Source organism: Antechinus flavipes, chromosome 4, assembly GCF_016432865.1.
Source record: "Antechinus flavipes isolate AdamAnt ecotype Samford, QLD, Australia chromosome 4, AdamAnt_v2, whole genome shotgun sequence".
Lineage (NCBI taxonomy): Eukaryota > Metazoa > Chordata > Mammalia > Dasyuromorphia > Dasyuridae > Antechinus > Antechinus flavipes.
In genome coordinates, this window is record NC_067401.1 from 23969916 (window position 1) to 23986673 (window position 16758).

Here is a 16758-nt window from a genome sequence, read left to right on the forward strand (position 1 = left end):
GCCACACGCCCAGCTGTGTCTCCGGCTGCTGTCTCTGAGCCCCGAGCTCTCTCCTTGGCTCAGTGTGGCTTTGGGAGAAAAAGTCACCCTCTGTGTGATTCATTCCTCTTGGGGCTTGTGAAATGTCCACTGAGGCCATCGCCCCGCCGTGCCCTAAGCCTTCCACTCCTCCGGCTCCTGGTACTTAAATTACTTTCCAGGAGATATGCAGATAGACTTATTTCAAAATGTGTTTTTTAATTGCATCTTGAATGCTGGGCTAAGCTCTTTTAATACTAGATGCTACACTTGATTCCTTTGGCCTCAGTTTCCCTTGTGTAAAGTGGAGCGAATAATACTTCTAGGATCATAGCTTGCAGGACGAGTTAGAAAGGGCTTAGGAGATGATTGATCATACGATTATAGGTCTAACACTGGAAGGGACCTCAGAGGCCATCTGGCCCTCTCTTTCATTTTATAGATGAGTAAACTGAGTCCTAAGAAAGTGCCTCACCTTCTGAGATGAGTTTTTCTCTCCTCTGTAGATCTACTTCTTTCTTGCCTCCCTGATTAGAATTCAAGCCAAGCTGAGAAGACTGAAAATTACATAGACCGCCATATTGGTGAAGGGGTGTGTTACTGCTACATTAGTGAAAGTTTGTGTTACTGTAATATGGGTGAAGGTGCCTCCTTTCTATGTATCCCAGACACTTGGCACAGTATACAGTAAGTGCTTAATAATTGCATGTTGCCTGATTGTCTCTAAGGTCACACAGGGAGTGAGTGACAGAGGCAGGAGGCGACCCCGCCCTTTCTTCAGGTTTCTGAAATGTCCCCTCTTTGGCACGTTCCCCGGGGCTGGCCCCGAGTTCTGCTCTGTCAAGCCTTCCTTTCCTGGGTTCTGTAGGGGACAAAGTCCCACTCCCTCCCCTTCCCGCTCATCCTTCTGAGCCTTCTGGCTAATTTCCTTCTGCTTGGATGACAGCCTTGTTAAGGGACCCTTGGCGCCCATCCAGGCTCCGTGGTGGCTTCGGTATTGACTGGCCACCTTTGCTGGTGAATATTCATGGCGTGTTTCCTCCCTCGCGCCCCAAGTGTCTGTGCAAGAGCCGGCGGTCGTGTCTGGAAGACAGAAGAGAGAGACAGAGCCACGAGCTAATTTCCCATCTCTGCCATTTGGGGCTTCTCGGGGAGAAGGTGGTTTAGATCTCTTCAGGGTAAAGATGAAAGCGAGGGTGGAGAGAAAAACCGATTATTTGCTGCAGAGCAGCTAGAAATCAAAGCTTCAGGAGATTCGATTATGGAGAAGTCAGCAGGCTGTCTGGGAAGGCACAGGGAGAGGACATGCAGACATGCAGGGGAGCAGAGCAGCCCCCGGAGCGTCTCACTTTCAGAGACTGTTAACATTGCAAGGAACTTGGGGAAATGGCCTCATTTTTACAGAGAAGGAAACTGAGTCACCCGCTCCCTGAGGTCACAGAAGCAGGAGAGGGCAGCTAGCTCTATGGCACATGCTCTGTCTCCATGGTTCCGGCCGGAGAGAAATCCAGGGGTAGGCCCCAGGGACCTTGGGCAGAGGGCCAGAGAAAAGTGCAGGATGTCCTCTTCCATCCTTATCTCCTTTCTCTGGCCTTGGTGGAGGAGGGGCCTTCTGGCCAGGGACAAAGACCAAAGTCCCCACAGATGAGATGGAGTGCGGGCTTCCCTCTCCCCCCATTGCTCTACCCCACCCTCAAGCTGTGACTGGGGGGGAAGACTCCAGGGTATATGAGGAAACGCGGGCAGAGCCCGAGTGAATCCTGTAGCCAAGCTGACTTGTGGCAGCCAAATTGGAAAACTATTTAGAGGGCTGGCAGAGGAGAGGGAGAGGGAGAAGGAAGAGAAGGGAGAGGGAAGAAGGGGAGTGAAGGAGGGAGGGAGGCAGAGACAGACAAAGAGAGACAAACAGAGAGACATGGAGAGAGACAGAGATAGAGAAAATAGACAGAGAGAGAGAGAGAGAGAGAGAATGAGAGGAAGGCAAAGAGAAGGAGAGAAGAGATAGAGGTGGAGAGAGGGAAAAAGAAAAAGAGGAGAGAAGGAGGGAGGGAAAGGGAGACAGAGATGGAGATGGAGACAGAGATAAATATAGGAACAGAGACACACAGAGAGACTGAGAAGTAGAGTAAAAAGAGAGAAAGAAAGGGATAGAGAGAAGACAGAAAGAGAAGAGGGAAGGAGACACAGAGACAGAGAGATACAGGGACAGAAACAAGGACAGAGATATAGAAATAGAGACAGAGACAAAGAGAAAGAATAAAGACAGAGGGAAAGAGAGACAGAGAAAGAGAGAAAAGGGGGAGAGAGAGAGAGAGAGAGAGAGGAGAGAGAAGAGAAGAGAGAGAAAAAGAGAGAAGGAAGAGAGAGAGAGAGAAGGAGGGAGGGGGGAGACAGGGACAGAGAAAGAGATACAGAGAAAAAATGAGAGGAATACAAAAAAAGAGAGAAGGAGAGAGGGGGAAGAGAAGGAATGGGAAAGGGAAAGAGAAGGGAAAAGAGAGAGGGAAAGGAGAAGGGAGACAGAGAAAAGAGGGAAAGAGGGAGGAGAGAGAAGGAAAGAGAGAAAAGGGGGTGTGGAGAATCCTCTCCCTCTCCCTCCTCCTTTCCTCTTTAGTATGCAGGGTACTCATTGTGTGAGCAGTCCCAAAAATATTCTGCTCACAAGATCATTTTAGCCCAAACCTCCAAGCATCCCCCCACCCCCACCGAGGCTCCCACCTCTCATTTTCCCAGGCTCTTCTCTCCCCCCTCCCTCCCCCAGGCTCCCTGGCCTCCAGCACACAGGGAAGAAATCCTACCCACTCACTACACTGCTCGGTCCCCAAGAATGAAGCTCCCCTATTTATCTCCCCTCTGAGCTGGAGCCTGTTCTGCCCCCCTTTTCTTCCCCCCCACGTGCCGGCATGAAAGACAGGGCACCTCCCCAGAGAGGATGGTGGTCCAGCTGACTCAGGCGAGAGTCCCCCAGCCTGCTGAGATGGGGGGGCTCCCTACACCTGTTTCCATTGGCCTTCGGCCCGGCCCAACATCTGGTCAGCTCTGGCTTCCCTGGGCTCTCTACCCTAGGGATCCGTGGGGGAGCTCAAGACCCCCAGTGGCTTTGTTCTTGCCTGGAGAACCTCACGGGATCGGGGTGGGGGGAGAGAGGAGGGAGGCTCTGCCTCCTGGTCCATGTTGCTTGGGCGGGGGAGGGAGGTCTCCTCCCGAGTTTATCTGCTTGCTTTTCCCCAACCTGAGCCTCCCTTTCTCCTCTTTCGGAAAGTTGGAGAGGGAAGATCTGGGGGCCCACTGAGTCATGCAGAAGTGCAGGGGACAGACAGACAAGGTTCTGAGAAAAAGGGAGGGGGGTTCCCGATGTGAACATGTCAGTTCTGAGCCCCACCCTGTGCCGGCGACAGGGGACGCAACACACGGAATAGCCCCTGGCCTCGGGAAGCTTCCAGTCAGCCGGCAGGGAGGAAGCTGCAGAGACAGGTGTCCCAAAAGTCTCGGGGCAGTCTGAAACCCTGCTATTTTTATCTGTGTACGTACATACACCTTCACACTCACACACTTACACACACACACACATACACACACACAGATACACACACTCACACACTTGGGATGTGGAGGGGGGAGATGACAACATGTCATAGAGAAGCAATATATTCAAACACTCAGCATCACGCTCCGGGGTCCCAGAAACTAGGGGACCTTGTATTTAATTCAGCTCTGTCGGGGGGCTGTTGTGTGACCCAGAGAGGAGATCCTTAGCCCCTCGGGACTCCCCGGATCCACCCTTAAAACATAAAGCATTCTGTGCTCGAGCCTCCGGGGAAGGTGCCACAAGCCGCTGACTCAGACTTCAGGAGCCCTTCCAACGGAGACTTCCCTGCCACCTTCCACCATTCACAGCATCAGAGAGCTAAGGCTGGGTGGGGGGCTTGGAAGATCGCCTAGTGCCTTTTACAGAGGGGGAGACCGAGTCACAGCAAGGAAAGTGTCTTGCAGATATGAAGCAGCAGGGCCCAGATGTAAACCCCCAAATCCTCCAGTCTCCCTTTTTACATCATCCTCCATCTTCCCTCCCTCCCCTTCCTTCTCCTCTTATTCTTATCTTCTTTCCTACCTCCTTTCCCCCTTTTCTTTCTCCCCCTTTCCCACGGAGCAGGAAGTCCACGTGGGTTGAGCCCAGACCTCTGCTCACCAGGCCCCTCCCGGCATCTCCGGCTGAGACCTTTGGCTCCCCACACCCCAAGTGTGAGTCACGGCCCCAGGAGCCATTAGCTAATGTGGCCATAAATCTCCTCGGTGAGGAGAGCCTCCCCCCTTGTATCACTTCCTGTCCCTCCTCCCCTCCCTTGCATCTCTCTCTCCTTTCCTTCTTCCCCTCCCTCCCTCCCCCTTCTTCAGTCAGGAATCCACTGGAGAAAAATAAATTTCAAACAACAAACAAACACAGAGATACTTGTTGGGGAGGGTGCCATCTGCCTGCGCTGAGCAAAGCAAGGATTGGCTGCCGCTCAGGTTGGCGGCCCCTGCCAACAAGCAACACCCCAGTCACGCCTGGCTGGGACTCTTAAGGTCATCTTGTCCATTCCCCTGCCTGCAGAAGTACCCGGGAGCCAGTCCAAGCGTAGGAGAGGATCCTAAAGGAGAGAGATCCTGGCTCAGCTTCCCAAACTCTCCTGGCCCATTTACTGAATCCTCGGGAACGGGAGAGATAGGACTGGGGATGTTACCAGGGACCCCAGAGCCTAGAGCCGAAAGGTACCCGAAAGACTACTGATTTACCCCCTAATTTTACAGATGAAGAAAAACACACACACCACAAACATGGGGTGATAATAATAGCCAGTGTTTACAAAGTGTTTTACATTTGCTACCTCAGGTGATTTTCACAACAGCCCTGGAAGGTGCTTTCATTATTCCCATTTTCCAGATGAGGAACCTGAGGCAAATCCAGAGTCAATTAAATAATAAGCAACTGAGTCAGGCAGAATTTGAATTCAGGTCTTCCAGACTCCAAATCCAATATAACCTCATATGGTAAGCGTCTGAGGCTGAATTTGAACTCGGCTCTTCTGGACTCCAACCCTCTTATTGCAACTGGTGCTCTGCTCGTCTTTTCTTTAAAATTATTTTTAATCTTAAAAATTCATAAGTATTTCTTCTCTTTCCTTCCTGCCTTCTCCCCTCTGAAAAATAAAAACAAGATCCACGTAACAAATATGGGAAACGAATCCCCACGTTGACCGTGCTCAGAAAGGGAGGCATCTGAAACCATGGCTGGGCATTTATTCCACTGATTAGAGCTTCCCGTCGTTCAGAGTCGGTCTTGTCGTTATTGTATAAATTATTCTCCTGGCTCTGCTCACGTCACTGGCCGTCACCTCCGCCCGCCTTCCGGTTCTTTCCGCACGCCGTGATCCGTCGGCCATTCCCTGGCCGGCCGGCGCTCCCTGGGAGCCCTCGGATATCACAGAAAGATGGGCTGTTCTTTCCGTACCGAAACGCCCCGGGAAGGGGCCCAGGGGAGCCTGGGACACAGGTTGAAATCTTTTTGGACAGAATATCTGCTTAATAAGAATGGCTGCTGACCAAAGAAATAATAATAATGATGATGACGATAATGATGATGATGATGATGGTTTGCATTTATGTAGTTCTTTAAGATCTAGAAACACTTTACAAATATTCTCTCATTTAGCCGCAGGAGAACTCTGGGAGGCAGACGTTATTATCTCCCTGTTAGACATGAGGAGACCAAGGCAGGCGGAGGTTAAGTGAGCTGCTCGGCCCAATAGCGTCCGAGGCCCGATTTGAGTGTGGGAAGTGGAAGAGGGGCAGGAGGAGGCTGATGGTTTTAATGGAAATTGGATCATCTACAAATAAATAATCTGTAGCCGGCTCATGCTTCATAGAAAATTAAAAAAAACAAACCACGATTTTTCTCTTTCCGAAGGTGGCCTCAGGTCAGGGCTATGAACCAGAGGGAATTATCTCTGCTTCCTGGGGGGGATTAAGCTCCCCCTCCCAAGGCCACAAGGACGGAGCCCCCAGTTGGGGAGCTGCGGGAAATGAGGAGGTGGCTCCTAGGGGACGCCTGGGTGGCCTGAGGCAGGCACTGGGCCCCAGAGAAGCAGAGGAAGGGCGACGTGGAAGTTACCAACTTCACGCCGAATCAAGCAGAACAGCTTTTAGACTGAACCAAAGCTAAGAGAGAGGGGGAGCGATGGGGGAAAAGAGGAAGGAACAGGATGGATGGGAAAAGGAAGACACTCAAATCTTGAACCTTGAACCCTGCCCTTCCCGGATGAGGTCCCTTGGCCTGTGGATCAGGTGGGGGCCCAGCCAGTTTTTCCCCATGATCCCATAGAATCATCAGTTTAGACACAAAGACCTTTGGGGTCGATTCCCTCGTGTTGAAGAGCCTGGCATACAGTAGGCACTTAATAAATGCCTGTTGATGGGCACTTCACAGCTCTTCTGTTTTAGGGGAGAGCCCCAGGGTTACTTCCAGCACTGGGAGGCCATGCTGTGCCCAGACCTAATATGAAACATGGGGTCTTCCTCTGGGGCAGTTTCTTGGCTTCTCGATGGCAAACAGAGGCACAGGGAAAGCCCCCAATAAAATCGCCAGTTTGCCCCTACGAGGAGGTCTCCTCCTCCTGCCACCAGCTCCAAATAGCATCGCATTGTGATTGTGCAGAGCCAAGGCTGTTCTAGCAGAAAGCCCAGGTAGGAGGAGGGGAGGGAAGCCGGGGTCCTGCCCTCTCCACTCCCCGGAACTGGGTTTTTCTTCCAGGTCTCAGTTTCCTTACCTCTAAAATGGGAATGGGAATGCCTGCCTTACCACAAGTCTATCGGAAGGCTTAACTGGGCCCTGGGATGAGAAGCCATATTGAAAATCCCAAGATGGGGCCAGGGCCTTCCCTGGAGTCAGAAGAACTTGAGTTCAAATGCAGCCCCAGACTCTTATTGGCTGTGTGACCCTGGGCAGGTCACTTAACCCTGATTGTCCTCTCCTCCCCCAAAAAAAAGAAAACTAGAAGCTTGAGATACTGCAGAGATAGAAATCTTTGTCCTTAGAAAGAACTCTGACCTTGAAGTTGTTAATCAGAGAAACCTGGAAATATGCTTAACTCGAAGCCCCCAGGCCGGAGAGGTACAATCCCGGATGCTTGGAATGCTGGGAGAGCTGGGAGGAGTCTCCTTTTAAAGGGGATGCTCTAAGCCCAAGAGAGGGGAGGGTCTGACCCTGGTCACACAGTCACTTACAGCAGAATTAGAGAATCAAAGTCACTTGGAAATGGTCAAGTCAAGTCCCAAAAGTCTCATCCATCCTGCTCCTTTGGGGGCTGAAATTTAGCTGGGATTTAAATATTAACTTTAATTTTATTTAGTTTAAATGTAATCATAAATAAAATTTAAATATTAACACTAGCAGAACGGACCCTTCACATTTATACAACGCCTTGAATTTGACAAAGTCCTTTATATCCACCATCTCGTTGGACCCTCGCAGGGAGAAAGAGCAATAGATCGAGGGTGATGAGGTTGGGGATTCAGACCTTCCCTCGGAGACCTTGGCAAGCTGGTTTTCCTGCTGAGGGTTTGGGCTCGAGGGCCTCCGAAGCCCTTTCATCCCTAGGTCTGTTGATCCTCTGAACACTGTGAGGTAGACAGGATAATCCCCATTTTACAGATGAGGAAACTGAGAGTCCTGTAAGCCGGCTCGCTCCAACCAGAATGAATGACTGGGGCTTCGCTTCTTCCCGAGGCAGTGGGAGGGAAGCGGGGCCGTCCTGCTGTCCGGGCATGGAGTGGGCATCCCGGGCACGCTGCCAGTTCGCGGCAGATCTCTCCCACCGAGAAGCTTCCCTGCTTCCTGCCCGCCCTCTCCAGGGCTTCAGCTGGTGTTGGCAGGGAGATGGGGAGCCCGCCACAGAAAGCTCTGATCTCACCCTGCTCCCTACTTGTTCATTCTCTGAGCATCCTTGGGAGAAGGTGTGTGGGTGGGTTTGCTCCCCGCTCCCCCCCCTTCTCTTTCCCCTCCAGGGCGAGACCAGCTGCTGAATTTTTTTTCACTTGTTCCTTTGGTTGCTATAAATCCAGGCAGCAGATTTCTCATCTCGGGGAGGGGGGGCAAGGGCCCAGAGGGACAAGGGGGGATGGATGGGAGCTGGAGGTTTCTCCTGGCCACAGGGAACCACGGCTTCCAGCTCTGGTGGGGTAGGGGACGGGGGTGGGGACGGAGGGCAGACAACAGTCGCCCCCTCCCTTATTTTTTGCTTTAGAGCAGAGGTTCTAGACTCGAGGTCTGGGGTCAAGGGGTTGAGGAACTTGGATCGGGGGGACCGGAATTAAGCTTTGTTTTTTATTAAATCCCACTGAAATTTAGCATTTCTTTCCATTATTTTAAAACGTTGTTCTGAGAAGAGATCCGTAGGCGTGCCTGGGCTGCCCGAGGGGGCTCAGAGAGGAGGAGCCCCTTGTTTCAGAGAAAAGGGCAAACATCTGTCCGGTGTCTGGGGTTCAGGTGGCCCAGCTCAGCCTGTTAAAAAGAGGATGGGGGGAGACCACCCAGTCACTCACCAAGGGCTGATTAAGGGCCTCAGGTCTTGTCTGGGGCAGTGGGCCGAGTCTCAGTGGAAATCCACCCGGGGCCTCGCCACAGTTCTTAAAACGGGGGAGATCTGAGAGAAATGGTGCGATTGTGCCGGACTTGTGCTCTTCAGGGGCTGGAGCGGACCCGAGAGGGCAGATGTTCACCCTCGCGTTTCACAGAGAGGAAAATTGAGCCTCAGGAGAAGTGACTTACCCAAGACCTGGCAGAGCCAGGATTAAACCCGCTCCGAATTTAATTCTTCTGCTTAATTATAGCCGCCTCTTGCTTCAGGCGGAGCTGGTTAGAGGGAGCAGCTGGGGAGGGAGCCCCTTCCTCTCCCGGACCCCCGCTCCGGGGCCTTGGCGTTGGCCGTCGGGGCTGGGCGCCCACGGGAGAGCCCTGCCCCAGGACGCGCCCCCCGGGCCGGCTGCCGCCTCTCACCGTGGCTCCTTCCTTTGCTCCCACAGGACTTGGGCATGGAGTCGACGTCCCTGGACGATGTCCTGTACCGCTACGCCACCTTTCGGAACCTGGTGGACCCCATCACGCACGACCTCATCATCAGCCTGGCCCGCTACGTGCATTGCCCCAAGACAGTAGGTTGCACTGCCTCTTACTGAATTGCTGGGGGGTGGAGGGAAGGTTGGGCTCTGGACTCTCAGTGATGGAGGACGGAACCCATCCGGTGTGCCCGAGGAAAGTGATAGGACTGAAGGGGTCTGGGAGGCCGAATGGTCCAGCCCCTCCCCATTATACAGATGGAGAAACTGAGGCCCATAGAGGCTAAGGGACTTAAAGGGTCACAGTCTTGGAAGGACCCTTATGTGCCTCCATTTTACCGCCCAGAATCGAGCCCCAGAGCAGTAAAAGGGACTTGTCCAAGGTCACACGGCTGGGAAGAATCGGGGGGTAAATTTGAACCCCGCTCTTCTTAAGTCTAAAGCAGCCCAGGGGCCAGGAAAGTGGGGTAACTGACCCGAGGACCAAGCCAGGGGAAATGGCCCGTCCAGCTGGGCTGAGGCTGAGGCGCCTCGGGAAGGGAGCCCAAGGAGCAGCTTGCGGGGGTGGGGGGCTGCAGGGGGGCTGGCTCAGCTTAGCTTGGAAGCTAAATCCCAAAGCACTCACCAGCCTCTGGAAATAGCCTCTGCCTGTGAGGCTCTGAAGGCTGGAGGGCGGGGCAGAAAAGCCGAGCAGGAACATCTGCCCCTTTCTCTGCTGGCACAGGAGGGCTCCGGAGCCGTCACTCCCTCGCCAGGGGGGAGTCCTCCCATCGCACCGGCTTCTGGGGAGGAAGCTGTGGGAACTGGGAACCAGAGCACCCGGATAAAGTGGGCTTTGTTTCCCAGTCCTGGGGAGGGGCTGCCTCAGTGGGGTGGGATTAGGCTCTCCTCCCCCCACCCTAAGACCCAGCCCAAGCTATGCATCTCTTCTTAGTCCTTCCCAGTCCCTTGCAGAAGGGAGCTGCCCAGTCTCAGAAGGAGGCTGCTTTGACCTTGAGCAGTTAACCACTTTGAGACTCAGTTTCCTCATCTGTAAAATGGGAAGGTTGGACTCAGAAGGCCTCTGAAGCCTTTTCCAACAGTAAGTCTTTGGTCTTAAATTTGAAATTGGAAAAATTGGAAATTTGAAAATAACTTCTCTGGATCTCTGTCCTTTTTGTATATGAAGAGCCTCAAAATAAATAAATGTGAATGAATGAATGGATAGATAAACAGAAAGAAGAAAGAAAGAGAGGAAGGAAGGAAGGAAAGAGGAATAGAGGAAAGGAAGTAAAGAAAGGAAGGAAGAGAAAAAGAGAGAGAAAGGAAGGAAGAAAGAGGGGGAAGGAGGGAGAAAGGAAGAAAGAGAGCAAGAGAAGGAGGAAGGAAGGAAGTGAGGAAGGGAGAGAGGGAGAAAGAGAGGGAGGAAAGGAAAGGAAGGAGGAGGCAGGGAAGGAAAGAGGGGAAGAAAGAAGGGAGGAAGGAAGCAAGCAAGCAAGCAAACAAACAATCAAGGAAGCTTTAGCCTAGGATCCTGGGATTCATATACCTGAGATTAGCCCTATATAGAATGTAAGGAGACCATCTATCAATCAATTAACTAATCAATTAGCAAGGACTGATTAAGACCCTCCAGGTCACAGGCCCTCCGCTACTGCTGGGGATACAGAGTCCCCACTCTCAAGGAACATACACGGGCATGTAAATATGGCTGGCTTCCTCTCTGGGCACTCGTGCTCCTCGGGAGGAGGGAGATCCCTTAAGCTACCTCCACGTTCTCTACCCGCCTCTCTGGGATGTCTCCAGAAGAAGGCAAGATTTTCCCTTTGCCTTGAAAGCAGGAAATCGCCCTCCAGGGGACACTGGAGATGGAGAGCTGATCCGAGTCTTCCCAGGGATCTCCTAGTCTCTGCATCCGGGACAAATTGTCTCAGCCCTGGGTCCTGAGGCTCAAGGCAGGGATTCCTCGCCACATGTTTTTTGCGTAGAGAGGAAGGGAGCGAGACAGAGACAGACACGCAGGGACAGAGACAGACAGAGACGGGGGCTGGTGTGAGGAAGAGAGGGAAGGTTTGGCAGGTGGTGAGCGAGAAAGACACCTGGCCCGTGTAGGAAACGTTCCTCTCTCTCCAGGACTTGTTTTTAATTAACTGGAGGAGTGAGCTTGGTGGGGAGCAGGGGGAGGCAGCAGTGGTGGCTGGCTCCTGGTGACGGGGATGGGAAGGGAAGGGGTGGGACCTGATGGTCTCTGAGTCCCTTCTAGCTCTCAAATTTCCCCCGATGGGAGGAGGCTGTTTAGCTGGGAGGAGGAAGGCACAAGGAGGATGTTGTGGCTGCCTTCAGGTGATGGAAGGACTGTCTTTTGAGACCGAGATGTGACTTGTTTTGCTCAGCCCCAGGGAGTAAGAACTCGGAGGGAAAGATGGCACCAGAGACAGTTTTAGGTTTTCTAACAATTTGTGCCGTCCCAAAGTGGGTTGGGCTGCTTTGGAAGAAAATGTAAATCTTTACTTTAAATCTTCAAGCAAAAACTACACAAGCATTTTTGGGGGTTTATGGGGCATCGGGGCACAATATGTGGAAAGTGAGTTTAAAAATATTTGTATTGTTATTGATTTTATATTATATTTTCTAATGCATCTCTCTCCCTTCCCCCTCCACAAGAGTCATCCCTTATAACAAAGGGAAAAAAAGCTCAACAAACTAATCTAGTCATAAAATAAGTCCAATATTATATACAGAGTTCTATACCCAGAAGCCCCTTTTTCTGCAAAAAAAAAAAAAAAAATAGAAAGTGGTACCTTCTCATAGCTCTTCTTTGGGACCAAATGACCAATAGAATTTCACAGCCTTCAATTTTGTTTCTTTTGTTGTTATCATTCTATCTACATTATAGTAATCATTTCATATGTTCTTTTCCTGGTTGTGCTGACTTACTTTGCATCAGGTTATACAAATCTTCCCGTGCTTCTCTGGATTCATCATATACATTCTTTCTTATAGCATATACATACACACACACACACACACACACATATAATTATTACCTTCCCATGCTACAGTTTGTTCCGCCACATCCTACTTACTTACGGTTTCTTCTTTGCTATTATAAAAAGTACTTTTCCAGTTACATATGTGGGTCTTTTTTTTAATTGACCTACTCATTACCTAGCAATAGGATCTCTAGACGAGATACTATGGACAACTTTTCTTATCATCATTCCCAAATTGCTAACGGTTAGATCAATTCACAGCCTAGCACATAACAAATGCCTCTTCACTCAGTCCATCTTGCCTCGGCTCTACATTTTATCCTTGTTAATTTTCTTTGTGGATGAAACTTCACAATTCTTTTGATTTACATTTCTTTTATTATTTATTTGGAATAATCTTTTATGTACTTAATAGTTGGTGATCTTTTCAAAACTCTTTGTCCATGTCACGATTTTTCCCCAATCAACTACTTCTTATCTTATTCTATTTGCATCAATTTTGTTCATGCAAACACTTTTCGATTTCCTATAATCAAAATTACCCGTCTTATCCTTTTGGTAACTTCCATCCCTTGTTTAAATAAGGATTCAGATGTATTTGGGAAAGGGATTTGATCCAGTTCTCTTGTAATTTTTTTAAATGCTCTAATCTTTAATATTCAGATCAAGGATCAATTTGAGCTTATTGTAATGAATTGTATAGGATGTTGACCTCCGTCTAATTTCTGCTAAACAGCTTTCCAGTTTTCCCAGCAGTTCTAGTCAAATAAATGGTTCTTTCCCCAACAAATGTATTATTCCCCGGTTTATCACTTACTGGATTATTATCTGAGGCCAGATTTGAATTCAGAAAGATGGGCAGATCTGGTGCTCTATCCACTACTCCACCTACTGCTTTCCCCTTTTTTAAACCAGTTCCAAATGGTTTCACTGATCACTGCTTTGCAATATAGTTTGAGATGTGGGGATAGTTTTTTTTTTTGGGGGGGGGACAAGCTTGGTCCCTGAGATCAGATGTGGGATGGCCAACCTGAGGACTGTGTTGTTCAGGTCGGGTTGTGGAAGAGAGCCAGATGAGGAGCCTTGAGGAGGATGAAGGAGGAAGGCTCTTGCACCTGCTGTCTCTCCTCTCCCCTCTCTGCCCTTGGGAGGGGAGGAGGTGACGGGAATGAGCACTTGCTCCATGAGGATTACTGAGCTCCGTGCAGGGAGGAGAGAGGAAGATGAACACGACAAAGTGATGGCGCTTACGGCCCTGCCCGAGATGAAACTTGGGGTTTATTTCTCCCCTTCCCACTGAAGGAGATCAGAGAGATCAGATGATGGGACTGTAAGCTCAGAGATGAAAGTGGAATCCAGTTTCACAGACGAGGATGCAGCGGGCAGGGAAGTGAAGGGACGACTGCTCGGGGTCACACAGGTGGTCGGTGACTGAGATCCGAACCTCCTCCTTCCCCATCCTGCCTCCTGTAGAAGAGATCTCAGATTTAGAAAATGAAGGGGATGGGCTAGCTACGTGGCACACTGGACAGAGCACCAGCCCTGGGGGCAGGAGGACTTATTGGCTGTGTGATCTTGCACAAGTCGCCCAGAAAAAGAAAATGGAGGGGACTTTTAGCCATCCTTTAGACTGGAGTTTCTCAAAGGAGGCCCTTGCAGGGGGTAATGTGGTCAAAACTATTTCATAATAACGCGCAGATGCTTTATTATAAAGTAATAAATAGACATTATCCACTTCAACAAAAGCTGTTTAAGGCAGCTCATTTTTGAGAGTGTAAAGGGGTCCCGAGACCAAAAAGTCTGAGAACCACCGGCCTAGACACGTGTTCTCTGAGAGTCGAGGAGTCTGATGGACAGTCACGTACTTAATAGGCAGCACGGCTGGGATCCAACCTTGTAAACAGAGTTGGACCAAGACGCCTCCTTCATGGCTCCAGGTCTTTGATCCAGTGGGAGACATGAGAAGTCATGAGGTTAAAAAAAAGGGGGGGTGGCTTTCTTTCTTTAGCTTATTCCCTCCCATGGCTATATCCCTGAGCCTAAGGATTTGCTGGGAAGTCGGATCTAATTGATCTAATGAGATTAATCAAATGAATTGGATGGGAGTGGGGAAGAAGGCAGGATCCTCTGTCTCATTCACCAGACTCTAGACCAGTGGTTCCCAAACCTTGATTCTCAGTATCTTCATGTTATTTAAAAAAAAAAAACTATCAAGGATCTGTTCAAAGAGTTTTTGTTCACATGGATTATATTTATAGCTATTTACTATATTAGAAATAAAAAATAATTTTGCACTTGTAGACCCTCTGAAAGGGTTTCAGAGACCCCAACAATTCTTTGGACTACACTTTGAGGATCACTGCTCTAGGCCATGGCTAGTTAGTCCTCTCCAAGGGAAGGAGTTGGGTGAAGGGCTGAGCTCATGCTCCCAGAAGGATGCTCCTTCCTCCAAGAAAGGGCAGGGAAGAGACAACGGGCTGAGCAGAGCCAGGATGGAGAGCATCATGGAACCATGGAAGGGGCACTGGCTCTGCAGGCTGAGACCTGGGCTCATGCTCCCAGAAGGATGCTCCTTCCTCCAAGAAAGGGCAGGGAAGAGACAACGGGCTGAGCAGAGCCAGGATGGAGAGCATCATGGAACCATGGAAGGGGCACTGGCTCTGCAGGCTGAGACCTGGGCTCATGCTCCCAGAAGGATGCTCCTTCCTCCAGGAAGGGGCAGGGAAGAAACAACGGGCTGAGCAGAGCCGGGATGGAGAGCGTCATGGAACCATGGAAGGGGCACTGGCTCTGGAGGCTGAGACCTGGGCTCATGCTCCCAGAAGGATGCTCCTTCCTCCAGGAAGGGGCAGGGAAGAAACAACGGACTGAGCAGAGCCGGGATGGAGAGCATCATGGAACCATGGAAGGGGCACTGGCTCTGGAGGCTGAGACCTGGGCTCATGCTCCCAGAAGGAGGGTCCTTTCTCCAGGAAGGAGCAGAGGAGGGACAACGGGCTGAGCAGAGCAGGGATGGAGAGCATCATGGAACCATGGAAGGGGCACTGGCTCTGGAGGCCTGCCTCAAGGAGCTTACAATCCAAAAGGGAAGAAAGTGTACAAGCCAATAGATGTGATATATAGGAGCAATAGGCAACAAGAGAGGGAAAGCACTGGAGCTGGGAGGAGGTAGGAAGGGTTTCCTGTAGAATAGAGGGTTTTAGTTGGGGGTTGAAGGAAGCCAGACTGGTGCTCCAGGTATGGAGGAGAGAGAAGGCCCAGAGGAGGCTGGGGGACGGATGCATCAGGGACTGAATAAAGGAATCAGACTCGGCTCACTTTGAGAAAGAACTGGGTTAGATTTGAAGACATGGGAATCAGTCGCCAAGGAAGGCAGATGAATGAGCCTCCTGTCCTGGGGATGTTGTAAGGAAACATTAAGGACCCCACGCTCTAGGGTGACTTCCCAGAATAGAGGAGACAGGCCTGTGGGCTTCAGGGACGCAGATCTGGAAGAAACCTCAGGACTCCAACACCCTCATTTTACAGCTGAGGAAGTTAAGGCCGGAGAATGATTTATTTCATATCCCACAGCTGGTGGAATTGGGGGGTAGGAGTGAGAGAAATCGGAGAGACTGTCCCGGAGCTCCCCCAGCCAGGGACACCTGAGGCAAGCCAGTGTCCTCGGGGAGCAGTGGGGAATCACCCCTCGGGATGTGTTTCCTCAGAGTAATTGACTGGAGCGCTCGCCGCTTTTAATCAGAGCAAATTTACTGCCTGGAAAAGGAGCAGATTGAATCTCTTCTTGCCGGCTTGTTTCCCTTGTCATGCTTGACGCCAGGAACATGAGTAGGATGATACCTCTGCTCTCTCTCCTCAGGCTCCCCCAGAAGCTCGGTGTGGGGTTCCCGGGCAGGAAGGGAGCCTGGGGCCTGGCTCTGGAGTCAGGCCAGTCCAGTGGAAGGAGCCTCGTCTCTGGGGCCGGAGGGCCTGGGTTAAAATCCTGATTCTCAGGCTTGCCACCAAGGGGCTCCATCTTGTGGGTTCCTTCTCTGTACAGGAATCGGGCCTTGCCAGCTCTGGCTCCAATTCGTCTCCTGGCTCTGCTCCTTGACAACTCCTGTGTATTGAGAGAGCCTCTCTGAGCCTCGTTCTACCTGTTCTGCAAAATGCTCAGGGTCAGGCCTGGAAGGCAGCTTGATGCAATGGGAAAAGCCCCAGATTAGGGCCTGATTGCTCCCCGCTTCTGCCAGTTATTCCCTGTGTGACTTTGGACCCATCCCTTATCCTCAGTTTCCCCACCTGTAAAAACAAAGAGCACTGACCTCTAAAATCCTCTCCAGTTCTAACTCTGGGACCCTGTGGTTGAAGGTCTCTAAGATTTCTTTCCAGCTCCACCTCCCATGATGCCTTCTTCTGCCTGGTCCACGCCAGGGGCTGACCCTGGATTTTCTGTGTGGAATGGGCAGGACTGCCCTGAGCAGGCGACCAAGATGCCCAGATGGGCCTGCCCAGGCCCGGGTCCTGCAGGAGGGAGCCGATGTTCAGGCTTCACAGCCAGGTCCATGAATTCTGTTCTCAGGCCCACCCAGGGCTCTGCTGGGGAAGCCCACCTGCTCCCAGCGACTGCAGCTTCCTCTGTGTGTTTGTATTGATTCACCTTGTGCTGGGTGTCCCAAAAGACTTAGGATGGTTT

At 51.0% G+C, this 16758-nt stretch overlaps 1 protein-coding gene across 1 annotated transcript in view; it reads left to right on the forward strand.

Moving 5' to 3' along the window:
- Nucleotides 1-16758, forward strand: part of LRRC75A (leucine rich repeat containing 75A) — a 118964-nt gene that overhangs the window by 43089 nt on the left and 59117 nt on the right. Inside the window, exon 2 of the mRNA XM_051992045.1 lies at nt 9079-9207. Within this exon, the coding sequence (XP_051848005.1) occupies nt 9079-9207 (129 nt within the window). The remainder of the gene's footprint in view (nt 1-9078; nt 9208-16758) is intronic.